Below are 13,998 nucleotides of genomic sequence, written 5' to 3' on the forward strand. Positions count from 1 at the left end.
TATCTTTGTAATTCATATTTTAATTTTAACAAATTTTGCGAACCAAACTAGTTAAGAAATGAAATTTAGTTTCCACTTCTTTGTTCAGATTGTAACCGAAACCAAATAATCGATTCGGTTTTTGAGTTATCTTACCCTCCACAGATCCTACCTTCATTTTATTATTATTGGGATTTACCGAGTGTGATGATGATGATTATCGGATTTATAAAATGCTCAATAGGTGAAAACCGAATATCCAGTTTAAACCGGTTTTACAAAATGTTGAATTCAGTTAAACACTTATCTTATCAGGTTCAGTTTGGTACGGTTACTGTCGAATAAACCCCAAAAGCGAATGAAAAACAAACCGATGAAAAGCCCTACATTAAAACAACTAAATGGCGAAAAAATGGGATTATATAGAGAGCTAATTGTGCATCGCAAGCAGAACTACTAACCCGTATACCAGTGTCTATGCTGTCTCATCATATATGCTACACTTTTCAATAAAATTTATACTACTTGGAAGCGAAAAAACAAAGACCGGAGAGGGGGCTTAACTAAGATCCTCCCTGCTCTCATCCTCATGCATTTCTTTCCTTTATCTATATATAATAATAATAACAATAATAAATGTTGATAGTGAGTAGAATTAGTTGAGTTGTATATTGGAAGCTGTAATTCACCATTACATATAAAAACCAGCACAGCAGTGGTAGTAGTAGTTTTAGGGTAAACTTGTGTTTTCTCTTTCTACTACTCACAATCTTTACAATCCAAATTCCCCCATTCAAATCAAAACACATCTCTCTTCCCCACACTCAAAACTAACCCAAACAAATATCCACAACCACAGCCACATCAACATCAGATCTGCAACCACCGGAAATCACCAAAATAGTCATGCATATAGACACTTAACTGTTTTACTGTTGGGTTTCGGGTTGGCAGGTTGAAATCTTCCATGTCGGGTTTTTCTTAGTCATGCATAAGAAAAAACATCAAAAGTAGCATTTTCCATGTCGGGTTTCGGGTTGGCAGGTTGAAATCTTCAACCCAAACACGACCCATATATTTATTCGTCAAAAACATTAACACACTTGAAACCATGTAACCTGTTTAACGGATTTATCTAAAGTGTCAAACAGGTCGGCGAGTAGTAATCAAGTCGTAGTTCGTACATGTTTTAATCAGATCGTAAATGGGTTGACTGTTTGGCCTGTTTATTTAAACATGTTAAAATTGTTGACCCGAACACCAACTATTTAATTAAACACTTAAACCCGTATATTACATGTTTATTAAACAAGTCAAATATGACAACCCAAAACTTCATTATTTTCAAGTCGTGTCGAGAATTGCTACCCCTCGTTCCAACCCATAGAATAGAACAGTGTCATTATGCCACCTCTAGATGTCAATAAAGAAAATGTGTACTTACATGGCAAAAAGTGTTTTCTTTTTTTGTATCAACGAGGTACTCTCTTACGGCTGAGAATCTCCTGCTCTTTAAGTCGGTGCTGGAATCTAGCAAGGCGAGCCTGGAGGCTCACAAGACTTGCTGCTTTGCGTGACAACACAAAACTCAATTGGGTCACATAGTTGTCAATAAGGCTACCTGGCTTATCAACTTCTGCAAGCAATTTCATTTCCTGGTTTCAAATTAAATAGCACCATTACTTACACCATTTGACAGAATAAAAATAGTTTTAAAAAAAAAAAAAAAAGAGTAAAGTACACGGATGGTTCCTTGTGGTTTACCAAAATATTGGATTTGGTCCCTAACTTTTCAAAAATACATGGATGGTCCCTGTGGTTTGCATTTTGTACGTTGTAATGCATTTACTCGTCAGCCAACAAATCTAAAGGTTTTAGCATGTCCAAGTTAGGGATTGAATGTGTTACAAAGTGCAAACCACAGGGACCATCCATGTACTTTTGGGAAAAAGCTGGGGACTAAATGCGTTACAAAGTGCAAACCATAGGAACCATCTGTGTACTTTTGTAAAGTAGGACCAAATCCAAAATTTTAGTAAACCACAGGGACCGTCGGGACCATCTGTGTACTTTACTCTAAAAAAATGAATCTGAAGTAAAACAGGAACGTTTGATGTAAACTGGCAGTAGCACTTACTTCACGCACTATCTCCATTGTATCTTCAATCTCTTTCCTGTGAGCTGCAATCAGAGCTTCTTCTTCCTACAAAATCATAATGCTGTTTTAAGTTGCAATTAAGAGCATAATTTAGGGGTGTGAATTTCTGACAAAAACCTAACATGAAATTCGCGGGTTTGGGTTTAGTCTTAATTGGCTCGGGTAAGTTTCAGGTTTAACCCGCGAACCCGTTTAGCTAAACAGGTCGGGTTCATGTCAACCTGGGCGGGTTGGCGGGTTGACACGCTGAATCCATTTATATTATATTTAAATTTTTACTATATATTTTATGTCATAAATTAAATTGGGTGGGTGTATTATGCCAAAATTATAGCTTCAAAAGAGAACTTGACATAAGATTTCATAATTAAAATGTAAATGTATTATAAACATTTGTGGTTTTTTGTAGTAAACCTTAATTTCAATATATACTAATTTGCAAAAAAAAAAAAAAAAAAAAAAAAAAACTCAAAAAAAAGGGTTAAACCAGTCGTGTTCCCGTGAATATTCAGGTCGTGCTCAGGTTTGTCTAAAATTTTCGGGTCCGGGCCGAGCTGGACCCGTCAACCCGCTGACACGACCCATTTAGCACCCCTAGCATAGGTGTGCAGTCAAACTTGGTCAACTGCATAAACATCATTTACCACATATTAACTACCTACCTCAAGTATTTCATTGACATTCTCATCATGAAGCTGCTCTGGTTCCGACTGTTTTGACGCCATATAACTGGCATTTGGGATATTTGAAATATCAGTATTATTACCATCTCTTTTTAACCAGCCTTTTTCAGGTTTTTCATCACCGTTATCCTTCTTCTGCCAGTTAACTTTTCTTCGCGGTGGTGATACCCTCTGCACGGTTTCTTCTGTTGTATCAACCGAACTTGGCCTAGGGAATACTCTCTGACTATAGGAGCCGCTAAAAGTGTTCTTTGCATCGGCTTTCTCCTGTTCGAAGCCACTTTCATCCCGACTTTTGAAGGTGTAATTTGAAGAACTTGGAATAGGTTGTTTCTCAAAATCGGATGTGGCGTTGTAAGATAAATTGTCTCTTTGCGGGCCCCATTTACCTGTATCCATAACTTTTGCCTCTTGATTGCGATCGTACATGTCCTCTCCGTCAGAAGAAACTAGCAAATTTGCTGATGAGGAGTCCTTAGTAGTTGCCTGTGAAGTTCCAACTTGATCTTTTTTCGAATTTCCGCTTTTTGAAAGACTTTTAACTCTGTTTATTTTAGCATATTGGTACATAAGAATAGGCACTAACAAGAAAACATAATATAGATAAAAACAACGATATTAATATTATTAATAATAATAAATAAATAAATAAGAGTAAAATGTCAAAATCGTCCTTGAGGTTTGGGCACTTTTGCCTGTTACATCCAAAATAAGATTTTTTTTGTAATAGGACCCCTGACGTTTCATATTTGTTGCCATTTTCATCCAAATCAATAACTCAGTTAAAATGCATCGTTAACTCAAGGACGATTTTAGCAATTTCGTTAACTCGGGACGATTTTGGCAACTTACCATTTATTCTTTTGTTTCTTAGTTTTCTAAATTTTATTTTTTATCTTTAAATAATATATACACACACACTTATTTATATATACCTATTTATTTTTTTTAATTTTCATTTTTACCTTTAAACAAAAATAAATTAACTATGTATATATATTATGTGAAAGTGTAAAATACAATATCCCTTAACGTACAATACGTACAATATTGTGAAATCGCATGTTCTAAAAAGTATGATGGAAATCGCATGTTGGTTTTTTTGTAGCAATTTCGCATGTTGGTTTTTCAGTACAAATCGCATGTTCAAAAGTGAATTCGCACCGGATCGGACGGCTGAGATGATCGCGTACATATTGTACGATAAGAGCTATTGTACGTTAACCTAACCCTACATATTATATTTATAATTATTTTTTGATGCTAACTTTGAGTGATGACGTGAATTGTAACTTGTTTTTTTTTATTTTTAATGTAATTAAAGTGTTTTTATTTTTAATAAATATAATTTCATATATTAAAATAATCCGACCCCAACATCTTATTCTTCATTTTTTTCTTGACACATAGAAAAAAGGACATGACTCGATTTGAATGTTAAGCTATCTAATTGAGACAAAAACGATACGAGTGACCTAATTAGAACACTTTTGAAACTTGGTTACTATTCTGTGACATATTCCCTTATTTTTATTATTCTCTATTTAAAGATAAAAAATAAAATTTTAAAAATTAAAAAACAAAAGAATAAATAGGTAAATTGCCAAAATCGTCTATGAGTTAATGAAATTGCCAAAATCGTCCCTGAGTTAACGACACATTTTAACCGAGTTAGTGATTTGGATGGAAATGACAACAAAAATGAAACGCCAGGGTCCAGTTACAAAAAAATTCTTATTTTGAATGTAACAGGCAAAAGCGCCCAAACCTCAGGGACGATTTTGGCATTTTACTCAATAAATAAAGAAATAAAACTATTACCTATCAGCATATCTCAAGGTATTGAGAGTGTGTTCACAAGAACCAGCATTTGGTGAAATGCAAGATATCATAACAGTCCTTGAATTTCCAACAAAAGAATCACGAAGAACTTCAGTCAGTTTGCTCCCACGAAACGGAATATGAATCTGGTCATTATCAAGTGCACGAATGCACTCTTTAAGAGCCAAAAGACTCTTGTTAATTTCAGCACCTTCAATCCTGGATATACATGGTGATTAACACAAATAAAACCTGCTGATATGCAAAGGGGTTGAATTGGGTAGTTCTTTGTTATAATAAAAAATGAGTAAAATGCCATTTTCGTCCCTGAGGTTTGGCCAATTTTGCGACTTTCATCCATAGGTTTGTTTTTTCGCATCCGGATCCAAAAGGTTTGAAATCTTGTCATTTTCATCCGGCTCGTTAACTCCATCCATTTTTTTTTTCGTTAAGTCAGAGGTATTTCCGTCTTTTTTGCTAACTTAAAGGGCAATTCGGTCTTTTTCACTTTATGTAAAAAGACCGAATACCCCTGAAAAAGACCAAATTGCCCTTTAAGTTAGCAAAAAAGACGGAAATACCCCCGACTTAATGGAGAAAAATGGATGAAGTTAACGAGGCGGATAAAATTGGAAAGATTTAAAACCTTTTGGATCCAGATGCGAAAAAACAAACCTTTGGTCCAAAGACGCAAAACTGGCCATACCTCAGGGACCGAAATGGCATTTTACTCTAAAAAATAAAACTACGTTCTCATTACCGTGTTTGTTTGTCATTGTCAGTTGTATCAGCACCTCTCTCACTGCCAGCAAGATCAATGAACGAGATTTTCCCAACAACCTTTCCACTCTTGGTATCATTGGCATCATTCTTCCTTCTGGTGTCCTTTACCTCATTGTGTTTTTTCACAACTAATTGTAATATGGCGTGTGACCTTGAAGATTCCTCGTTAGCTCCAGTAGAGCCGGTACTTCTAGCAGCATTCCCTCTTTCAATGTATTCTTTAACAATCTGTACATCTAAAACTTCAAATTCTTGTAAACCGACAATGCAAACCTGCTGTCTTCCATCTTCTCTCATGCAAAGTTTTCTAGACAAAACATGAAAAAGTTCCGTCAAAATTAATAAACAAATTGTGAACTAAGTAATACTTAAAAATCTTCTGATATAAGAAATAAGTGTGTAAAATTGTAAAGAGTAAAGTACATGGATGGTCCCTATGGTTAACCAAAATTTTGGATTTAGTCCCTAGTTTTTCAAAAGTACATGGACGGTCCCTGTGGTTTGCACTTTGTAACGTATTTAGTCCCCATTTTTTGCCAAAAGTACACGGATGGTCCCTGTGGTTTGCACTTTGTAACGCATTTAGTCCCCAACGTTTAGTTACTAAATGCGCTACAAAGTGCGTACCGCAGCTTTTTAAAAGTACACGGATGGTCCCTATGGTTTGCACTTTGTAACGTATTTAGTGCCCAACTTTTGCCAAAAGTACACGGATGGTCTCTATAGTTTGCGCTTTGTAACGCATTTCGCCCCCAACGTTTACTGACTAAATGTGTTACAAAGTGCGTACCACAGGGACCATCCATGTACTTTTACCAAAAGTTGGGGACTAAATTATACCCTTATACAATTAGCAACTTGGGTTATGTCTCATTTGTTTAAAAGTCACACACTTTAGTTCATTTTACTCACACCCTTTCATTATATTATATAATACTACAAATAAACATGAATTCAGATATGCATGAACCATTGCATCAGGTATTTATTACCAATCATCGGAATTCAGATATGCATGAAAGGCCAATTTGGTTAAAAAATGAAAAGGTACTGATCAAACAAACTATATCACCCAACTTCTTTCATAAAGTGATAATATAAATAAAATCTCCATACCATATAAACAAAATCTCTAGAATTTCGATGACGAAAGTGACGAAGATTGTGCAAATAGATCGTGACAGAAAAAGTTAGCAATTACGGATACAGATACGGAGATACCTTGCGGAATTTGAAGTTTCTGAGACTTACGTCACGTCGTGTTCTTTGGTGAAACGACATGACGATTGGCTTCTGGCAAGGCCGACAGGATCATTTGTAAATCCATTCATACATAAATTATATTGTGAATTAGTTTATGTCATTTAATTGTGCGTTGTTCTTGATTTTGTTATTATGTGTTAATTGATCCTTTGAAATTGGTATCAATCGCGAAGAACGAATCAAGAATGAGAACACGATCAGGACAAGATGGGAGTGATTTCGAGTACCGATCAATTCGGAAAAAGGAAAAGAACCAGTAATGTGTTTTCTGTTGATGTAATAAAGAATTGCGGAATTGTTTCTTGAGAATCGAATTCTCAGATTGCGAATATGAAGAAGACCGGCGAAATGGAATTAGAACAGGTGTTAATCAAACGAAGAACATAAGAAACATTGCAGAGGTGACAAGAAAAGATCGAAGAAGAATTCGAAGCCCCGATTGCAAAAGGTTTGAGCATTTGCTTGAGGCCGACGACAAAAAAAAATCACCGGAGGAGAGAACCGGCAGGAAGAAACAGAATGATGCTTTTGCAAATTGTTTGTGAATTAAAACTTTGACCAATATTCAAAACTAAACTTAAATAGCATTCAAACACAATTGTGTTCAGTCATTTATGTTTTTTTACTCGAAACTAAAATCCTTTTGCATGAAAAGGGCTTCTAAAACCCTTTTGTCTTTTCAGTTATCGTAATTTCGTTTAGGTTTTATTGATCTTCATTTAGAATTGTTCTATTGAGATTTGATTGTACATGTTGCTACACATGAGATGAATATTTCATATATACATTTCAAGAATTATCCTTTGTCGATCCATTTTTTGCAAGTCCTTCACATCATAATATAATTACGGATACAGATACAAATACATAAAATGGAATTCCTTTATAGTATACTGTATACATAATTTGTTCCCTGCTAATAATTGCGTATAAAAATGGATCTTTTTTTACTACTCAGTTAGTTTGAAAGCAAGAATGAGCATACATCTTATAAAGATATTCCATTCAAATTTCCTCCTTATCTAAAATCAACCAGGGCTGGGCTGGGGTATGTTGTTGGCATTCAAATTTCAGATATAGTGTCATGTAAGTGTAATTAGAGATGAAATAGGTACCGTACCGGTATCGATGTCAAATTGAAGAAAAGTGTGTTTCAACATGTAATAAAGGCACGTTTGTAATCAACATCTCATACAGTGATAATACAAGCATTCATAATCAACATCCCGCTGCAACGCGCGGGTTGTGTCAACTCGTGTGTTACAAAGTGCAAACCACAGGGACCATCCGTGTAATTTAAAAAAGCTGGGGACTAAATCCAAAATTTTGGTTAACCACAGGGACCATCCATATACTCTACTCAACTTCAAATTAGTTATTAAAATAGAGCACTTACTTTCTATCACTTAGAAGATCGTAGAGCTTTCCACCATAGATCTCAAAGTAACTAAGCCATAACTTGAACTTTTGATTACGGTAAGTTGGGTGATTTAAATATCTAACAAGGTCTTCTGCAGCTCTAAGAGGTAACGGTTGCATTGTATAGGTTTTACCGCTTCCTGCATTAAGAATACCAGCAAAACCACTTAAATCGGCTAAACTCGTTACCAAAAAACGCAAACAGAAATCACTAATCTATCTATATCTATACTACATAATAAAAGAAAACAATGGGGGACACTTGTCATCCATTGGAAGAATCAATTTTTTGTTTTCCTGTTTCTCTCTGCTACTTAATTATGGATACTTATTTTTTTAATTAAAGATAGTTTTTATATCCAACCAAATTAATTATGGAAACTAATTACTAATTTTTTAAATAAACTAATACTTTTTACTTACAACTTCACCAAAATTACGTTGGTAAAATTATTAAAAGATTAAAAACAAATAATAAAAAAAATTATATATTAAGGTGATTGGATCGTAAGAATGGTAAAATACAATATGTTAAATAATAATAAAAAAATATGTGGTATTAAAAGATCAAAGTTAACATCAAGTTGAAAGAAATTCTGTTTTAAAACTTAGCTTAACTAAATTTATAACTGTCACATCAATGTTCATTTTTTAAACACATATCTTGACGACTGTATATGTAAACGAATTACATTATGATTTATTCTATTAGTATAACACACAAGTTTATTCACCCGTGCAATGCATGTGTTTTTTTTTTAAACATAACTTTTTTATTACTAATTATATAACATTACATTTATCAACCCATGTAATACACGGGATTGTAACCTAGTATAATAATAAAGATATAGAGCCTATAAGATACCTGTCTGGCCATAAGCAAAACAAGTTGCTTTGGTCCTCCGAAATATTATAGGTATGATTGGCTGTACAGTTTCACGATAAACCTGTTTCAAGCAAACCACTAAATTGAACCTTCAGTAGCAAAAATCAATTTGAGCATTTGAACACACAAGGTTGATTACCTCATCATTGGTTACTTGTTGGTCAAGAACAGCATCAAAACAGAACTCATGCCTCTCCACATAAGCGGTCAGGTCAACCTTTAATAAAATCAAAAATCAGTTTTTTTCAGCCAAATGTTGCAACTTAATATAGCTTATTAATTTTAACTTTCAACGTAAGAAATGCCCAAACCTTTAGCTTGGGTTCATGGACAGTTAGACCATTGTCACAAACGCTCACAACATCATCTTCCTTGCGAGCGAGTTCCTTCTTATTCAGTGGTCTCTTGCGTACCTAATATAAGCCATCAACTTGATAACTCTTTCAACTCCCAGAAACCAGTTTCTGGTTTTATTATTTTTCGTTTAAACTACACAAGGAAAGCGTGCTAAAATCGCTCAAATAACATAAGGGGCATGTTCCTATAACATTCAGTCACTTTCAACTATGGTTATCGATAGCGAATAGCGACAAATAGCGACAAGGTACCTATCTGTACGTAGCGATAGCGACGAAAGAGCGCCCGCTATTTCGTGTTTAGTGATAGCTGATAAGGTAGTTATAAATTTAAGAAATAAAAAATAGCTATATTTATATATAATTTTAATTTTATACTTTTTATGTATAAATATATAAGTTTAAGGACCAATTGTAAACTAGTGAAAATAGAGGGGTTTAAATGTTAAGGATTAGGATCAAATACAAAGGATCCTAATTGTAAGAAGTGTAAGAAGGATTTATAGAGTGACAAGTGTCCAATAACCTAAAAAAACCCACTACACAAAAAAACCCCACTACAAAAAAAAAAAAAAAAACCTTAAACATCCACCACCACCAAAAACCTAAACCCCCCCCCACATCACCCACCCTAAAAAAAAAATTTTTTTTTTTTTTTTTTTTGCAGAGGGGGTGGGGGGTGGGGGTTTAGGTTTTTGGGTGGGGGTGGGGATGGGGGTTAGGTTTTTTTTAGGTTTTTGGGGGGTGGGGTGGGGGGGGGGGGGGGGTTAGGTTTTTTTAGGTTTTTGGGGGGTGGGGGTGGTGGGGGGGGGGGGGGTTAGGTTTTTGGGTGGTGGTGGTGGTGGGGTGGGGGTGTAGGTTTTTGGTGGTGATGTAGTGGGTTTAGTTTTAGGTCATTGGACACTTGTGACTCTATAAATCCTTCTTACACTTCTTACAATTAGAAGCCTTTGTAGAATAACTTGACCCTAAATGTTAAAATACACAAACTAATTTTACACTTTTTATGTAAATTTTAACAAGTTTTAAGGTCTAAATGTAAACTAGTGAAAGATAGAGGGGTTAAACGTTAAATTACATAAAGTTATTCAACCCTGAAAAGGCTAAAACGCAAGAAACAATCGCTGTTCTTCTTCTTCTTCCTGGTTTCCGTAGGTTTACAGCAGAAATTGCAGCACAGGGGCGGGAATTCGTCGTCGGAATCCTGCTATAATCACGCTATGGAGTCGCTAATTTATAGATTGCGAGATATGTGCGATACGCTATGAAGTGCGCGATAGCGAACGCAACGCTGTCTTCGCTATCAACAACTACGCTTTCAACTAATAATTAAAAAAAACTTTCAGCTAATTATCATCCCAACGTGTGACAGTCAGATAAATGTTGGCCACAGCATAATACATGTATATTTAACTACTAAATAAGGCTTCTATGATTAACATTTAACAATATATCTAACAAAATCAGATGTGTATTAACTATTAAGTGCTACTAATGACCACAAGAGAAAGACAGAGGAACTACATACCACAACTTTAATCTTAGCAACGTTATTTTCCCTTGAACTAATTTCTTTTTCAAGGGTCGGAAGTCCTTGAAACACGTCTACATCAGCCTGTCCTCTTTGCTGCCGATTAGGCAGGGGGTCAAAGTCATTGTTGACTGTTTTAGTAGTCGTAGGAATGAAAGGTGATTGCTCGAATGGTTCTGACATGACACTCTGGTAAAAGAAAAATCAAATCAGTTTTGATATGAGTCACCAAATGCAAAAGAACTTATGTAATAGACATGTATTCACAGAAACTTTGTACCATATTTTTTTATAAACAACTAGTTTTTATACCCGCTGCGCATTGCGCTGGCGCCGTACGCGACATGATAAATTATAGACTACAACCCGACTCGTTTCCAAACTAAATTAAACGTTGAAATGTAAACTAATCCGAATTCATACCGTTAAATGAAAATGTATAATATTTGACCAGCCTTGTTTCCAAACAAAATTTACGTCGAAACATAGACCAACTCAAAACCTACATAAAATAAACACGTGCAGTGGTGTCGTACACGGCGTGATAAAGCATAGACTACAATTGACCCGACTCGTTTCCAAACTAAATTTATGCCGAAACGTATAACAACTCAAATTTATACCACCGAATAAAAACGTATTATATTTTGACCCGGTTTGTTTCCAAACAAAATTTACGCCAAAACGTAGTCCAACTCAAAAACATAGATAAAAAATAAAGCATTTTATAACTGATCCGATTCGTTCCAAACAAAAATTACTTTAAAGCGTAGACGAACTCGAATTATACTGACATTTACATAAACATAAAAACGTAAAAAATAGTTTTAGGGTAAACTTGAAACTTTAGAAACTTGAGGGGGTCATCGTGACATTTATAAAGTAGAGGAATAATTTTGACATTATACCAAAGTTAGAGGTAGAATGGGTCATTTACAAGTAGAGGATTAATTTTGACATTATACCAAAGTTAGGGGTAGAATGAGGAGCCACCGACCTTCGATTTTAAGGTTATATAAATTACAACAAGGATGCACACTATGTTATTTTTTAAGCCTCTAAAATTGAAATGATCACATCAAAAGGTACACCAGAACTCTCGTGTGCCCATTTATTCATGAAGGTTATAGCTTAAAATTCTAGAGTCCATGTAACTAGTTTCAACAAGCATCTCGTCCGAAAATATTTTTGGTTTTGGCGTCTAATCAAATTATTGTACACAGATGACGTTAAAAATCGACAGGTCAGCTGTGTTTATATGCTCTCTAACTTTACTAATTTAAATGAAATAGCAGCCAAAGTGGAAGTGGAACACATACTAATAGTAGCCTACAGACCATCTAGAAAAGGTACATTCAAGTTACTCCATAACTATAGTTCATGGGTGTTCAATGTGCATTGCATATAGCATCGAACTTTAAACATCTCGCATGTGTGAAACATATTCTGAGATAACTTCAATCAAGATGAAATCCCGAAATACACAAACGTTTTTTACTTGCAACAATTACCGAAAATTTGAAAGACATAGCAACCATTCTGGACTCTACTAAATTGTAATCATTGTATACTTGTTTTACATACAGGCAGCCATATATATCAGGCGACGCGCATAAGGCTAAACACATTCTAAACAATGAGATTCATACCTCTGTAAGAAGCTCTGTGTCATCCATAGCATGTAAATCCAATAACCCTGCTCCAAAATCACCCCTAAACTCGGAAGAATAGAAACCATCTGATGCACCAATTCCTCCAGAACCTTGGGTTGTTGGAGAAAATGACTCAGAACCAGACTCGCTATTAAAATTGAGGTTCCTCATTAATTTAAAAAGCCTTTGCTTTTCTTCAGCAGATTGTGCCCCATATCCCTGCCAACAGAAGTAAAAGATAGCTCATTAAACAGACATCGGTTTCCTTTAAAAATACGAGAAAAAAATAACATACCTGCATGAGAAGATTGGGTAGCAGGCGTTGATCAACTCCATTAGACGCAACCGGTGAGCCCAGATGCTGTAAACCTGCAGACTGGAGCCATCTTGCCATTACAGCATCTCCGGCATCACCCGAAGGACCTGCATTACCTTCTGCAGGTTGATCATACAGAGAAGTTGCAGAAGCATTTCTCTGCTGCATCTGGCCGCCCATATGGCGCTGCGATCGGCGTTGGGGAGCCAACTTTTCTTCTTAAACTTATTCACCGAAACACTTCAACCACAAAACAAACATCATGTGAGACACATTTCTAATTCGGATCCGTTCTAGGTCCAAAAAAATTTCAAAACCGAATAAACCAACCAACACCCCTAGATGTTATCACAGAACACCCCCCCCCCCCTACACACACAACCCCAATGTGTGTGTGTGTGTGTGTATATATGTATGTATATATGTATATGTGTTGATTAACACAAAACCACCATTTCAGACACTCAATTTCAAAAATCCTACACATACACAACAATTTTATCACCAAAAAACACACATACCTACAAACAAACGAGCATCAATTCGAATCAACACGCCTCAGATCAACCAAATCTCAACAATTCAAACACTTGTGGCGCATGCAGATCAATCCGTAAACTCAAAATCCCTAACAATTTCAACAAAAAACGAAAAAAACAAACCAAATGCGATCTCAAAAACAAATCAAACAACAAAATTACAAACAATGTGAAGAGAATGAACAACCGAACCTGTTGGAATCGAAAATGCGCATAAATTGAAATGGAGAAATGAGAAATCAGATCTGGAACATAAAACCCTAGAATGGATTGATGTGGTTGAAAATAGGGGGAAACATGTGCGATTATGATGGTACAGCTTTAATGGCTTACGGTGATTGTTATTGTTTGTTAATTATATGATAGGGAGACAGATAGATATAGGTTAAAGTTTCTCTCTCTGTATGTATATCATTCCTTGTATTTTGGGTGGGATGTGAGTTAAAAGGAGTGAATTGGAAGTTAAATAAGGCTAACTTCTAATATTAGTTATGTATTCTTTGGTGGGGGTTATTAGGCTAGACGATATGGTTGAGGATCATGTTTGGAGGATGACCTGTCATGTAAGCGTCACGTAGGATGGGGTAAAAGGGATGAAACTAAGGAAAT

General features: G+C 35.4%; 1 protein-coding gene across 1 annotated transcript; it reads right to left on the reverse strand.

Annotated features, from left to right (window-relative positions):
• Positions 1 to 592: 592 nt before the first annotated feature.
• Positions 593 to 13,839, reverse strand: LOC110899343 (kinesin-like protein KIN-13A). The gene is made up of 15 exons (XM_022146235.2): positions 13,582 to 13,839; positions 13,372 to 13,478; positions 12,830 to 13,090; positions 12,532 to 12,753; positions 10,880 to 11,071; positions 9,307 to 9,408; positions 9,135 to 9,212; positions 8,975 to 9,056; positions 8,084 to 8,246; positions 5,402 to 5,731; positions 4,642 to 4,860; positions 2,800 to 3,364; positions 2,117 to 2,182; positions 1,424 to 1,634; positions 593 to 855 (listed from the first exon to the last, which is right to left on the reverse strand). The coding sequence occupies exons 3-14, from the start codon at positions 13,028 to 13,030 to the stop codon at positions 1,452 to 1,454; spliced, it is 2,403 nt and encodes an 800-aa protein (XP_022001927.1). The 5' UTR covers positions 13,031 to 13,090; positions 13,372 to 13,478; positions 13,582 to 13,839; the 3' UTR covers positions 593 to 855; positions 1,424 to 1,451.
• Between the last annotated feature and the right edge of the window lie 159 nt (positions 13,840 to 13,998).

This window comes from Helianthus annuus, chromosome 13 (genome assembly GCF_002127325.2).
Source record: "Helianthus annuus cultivar XRQ/B chromosome 13, HanXRQr2.0-SUNRISE, whole genome shotgun sequence".
Classification (NCBI taxonomy): Eukaryota; Viridiplantae; Streptophyta; class Magnoliopsida; order Asterales; family Asteraceae; genus Helianthus; species Helianthus annuus.

What these genes read in the sequence shown, in the direction of transcription:
- LOC110899343 (XM_022146235.2), bottom strand. Translation starts at nt 13,030, where the DNA reads ATGGGCGGCCAGATGCAGCAGAGAAATGCTTCTGCAACTTCTCTGTAT. An exon ending in TTGCTAAGATTAAAGTTGTG is followed by an intron (nt 9,409 to 10,879) that starts GTATGTAGTTCC and finishes GGCTTATATTAG; the next exon opens with GTACGCAAGAGACCACTGAA. An exon ending in AACAAGTAACCAATGATGAG is followed by an intron (nt 9,057 to 9,134) that starts GTAATCAACCTT and finishes TGCTTGAAACAG; the next exon opens with GTTTATCGTGAAACTGTACA.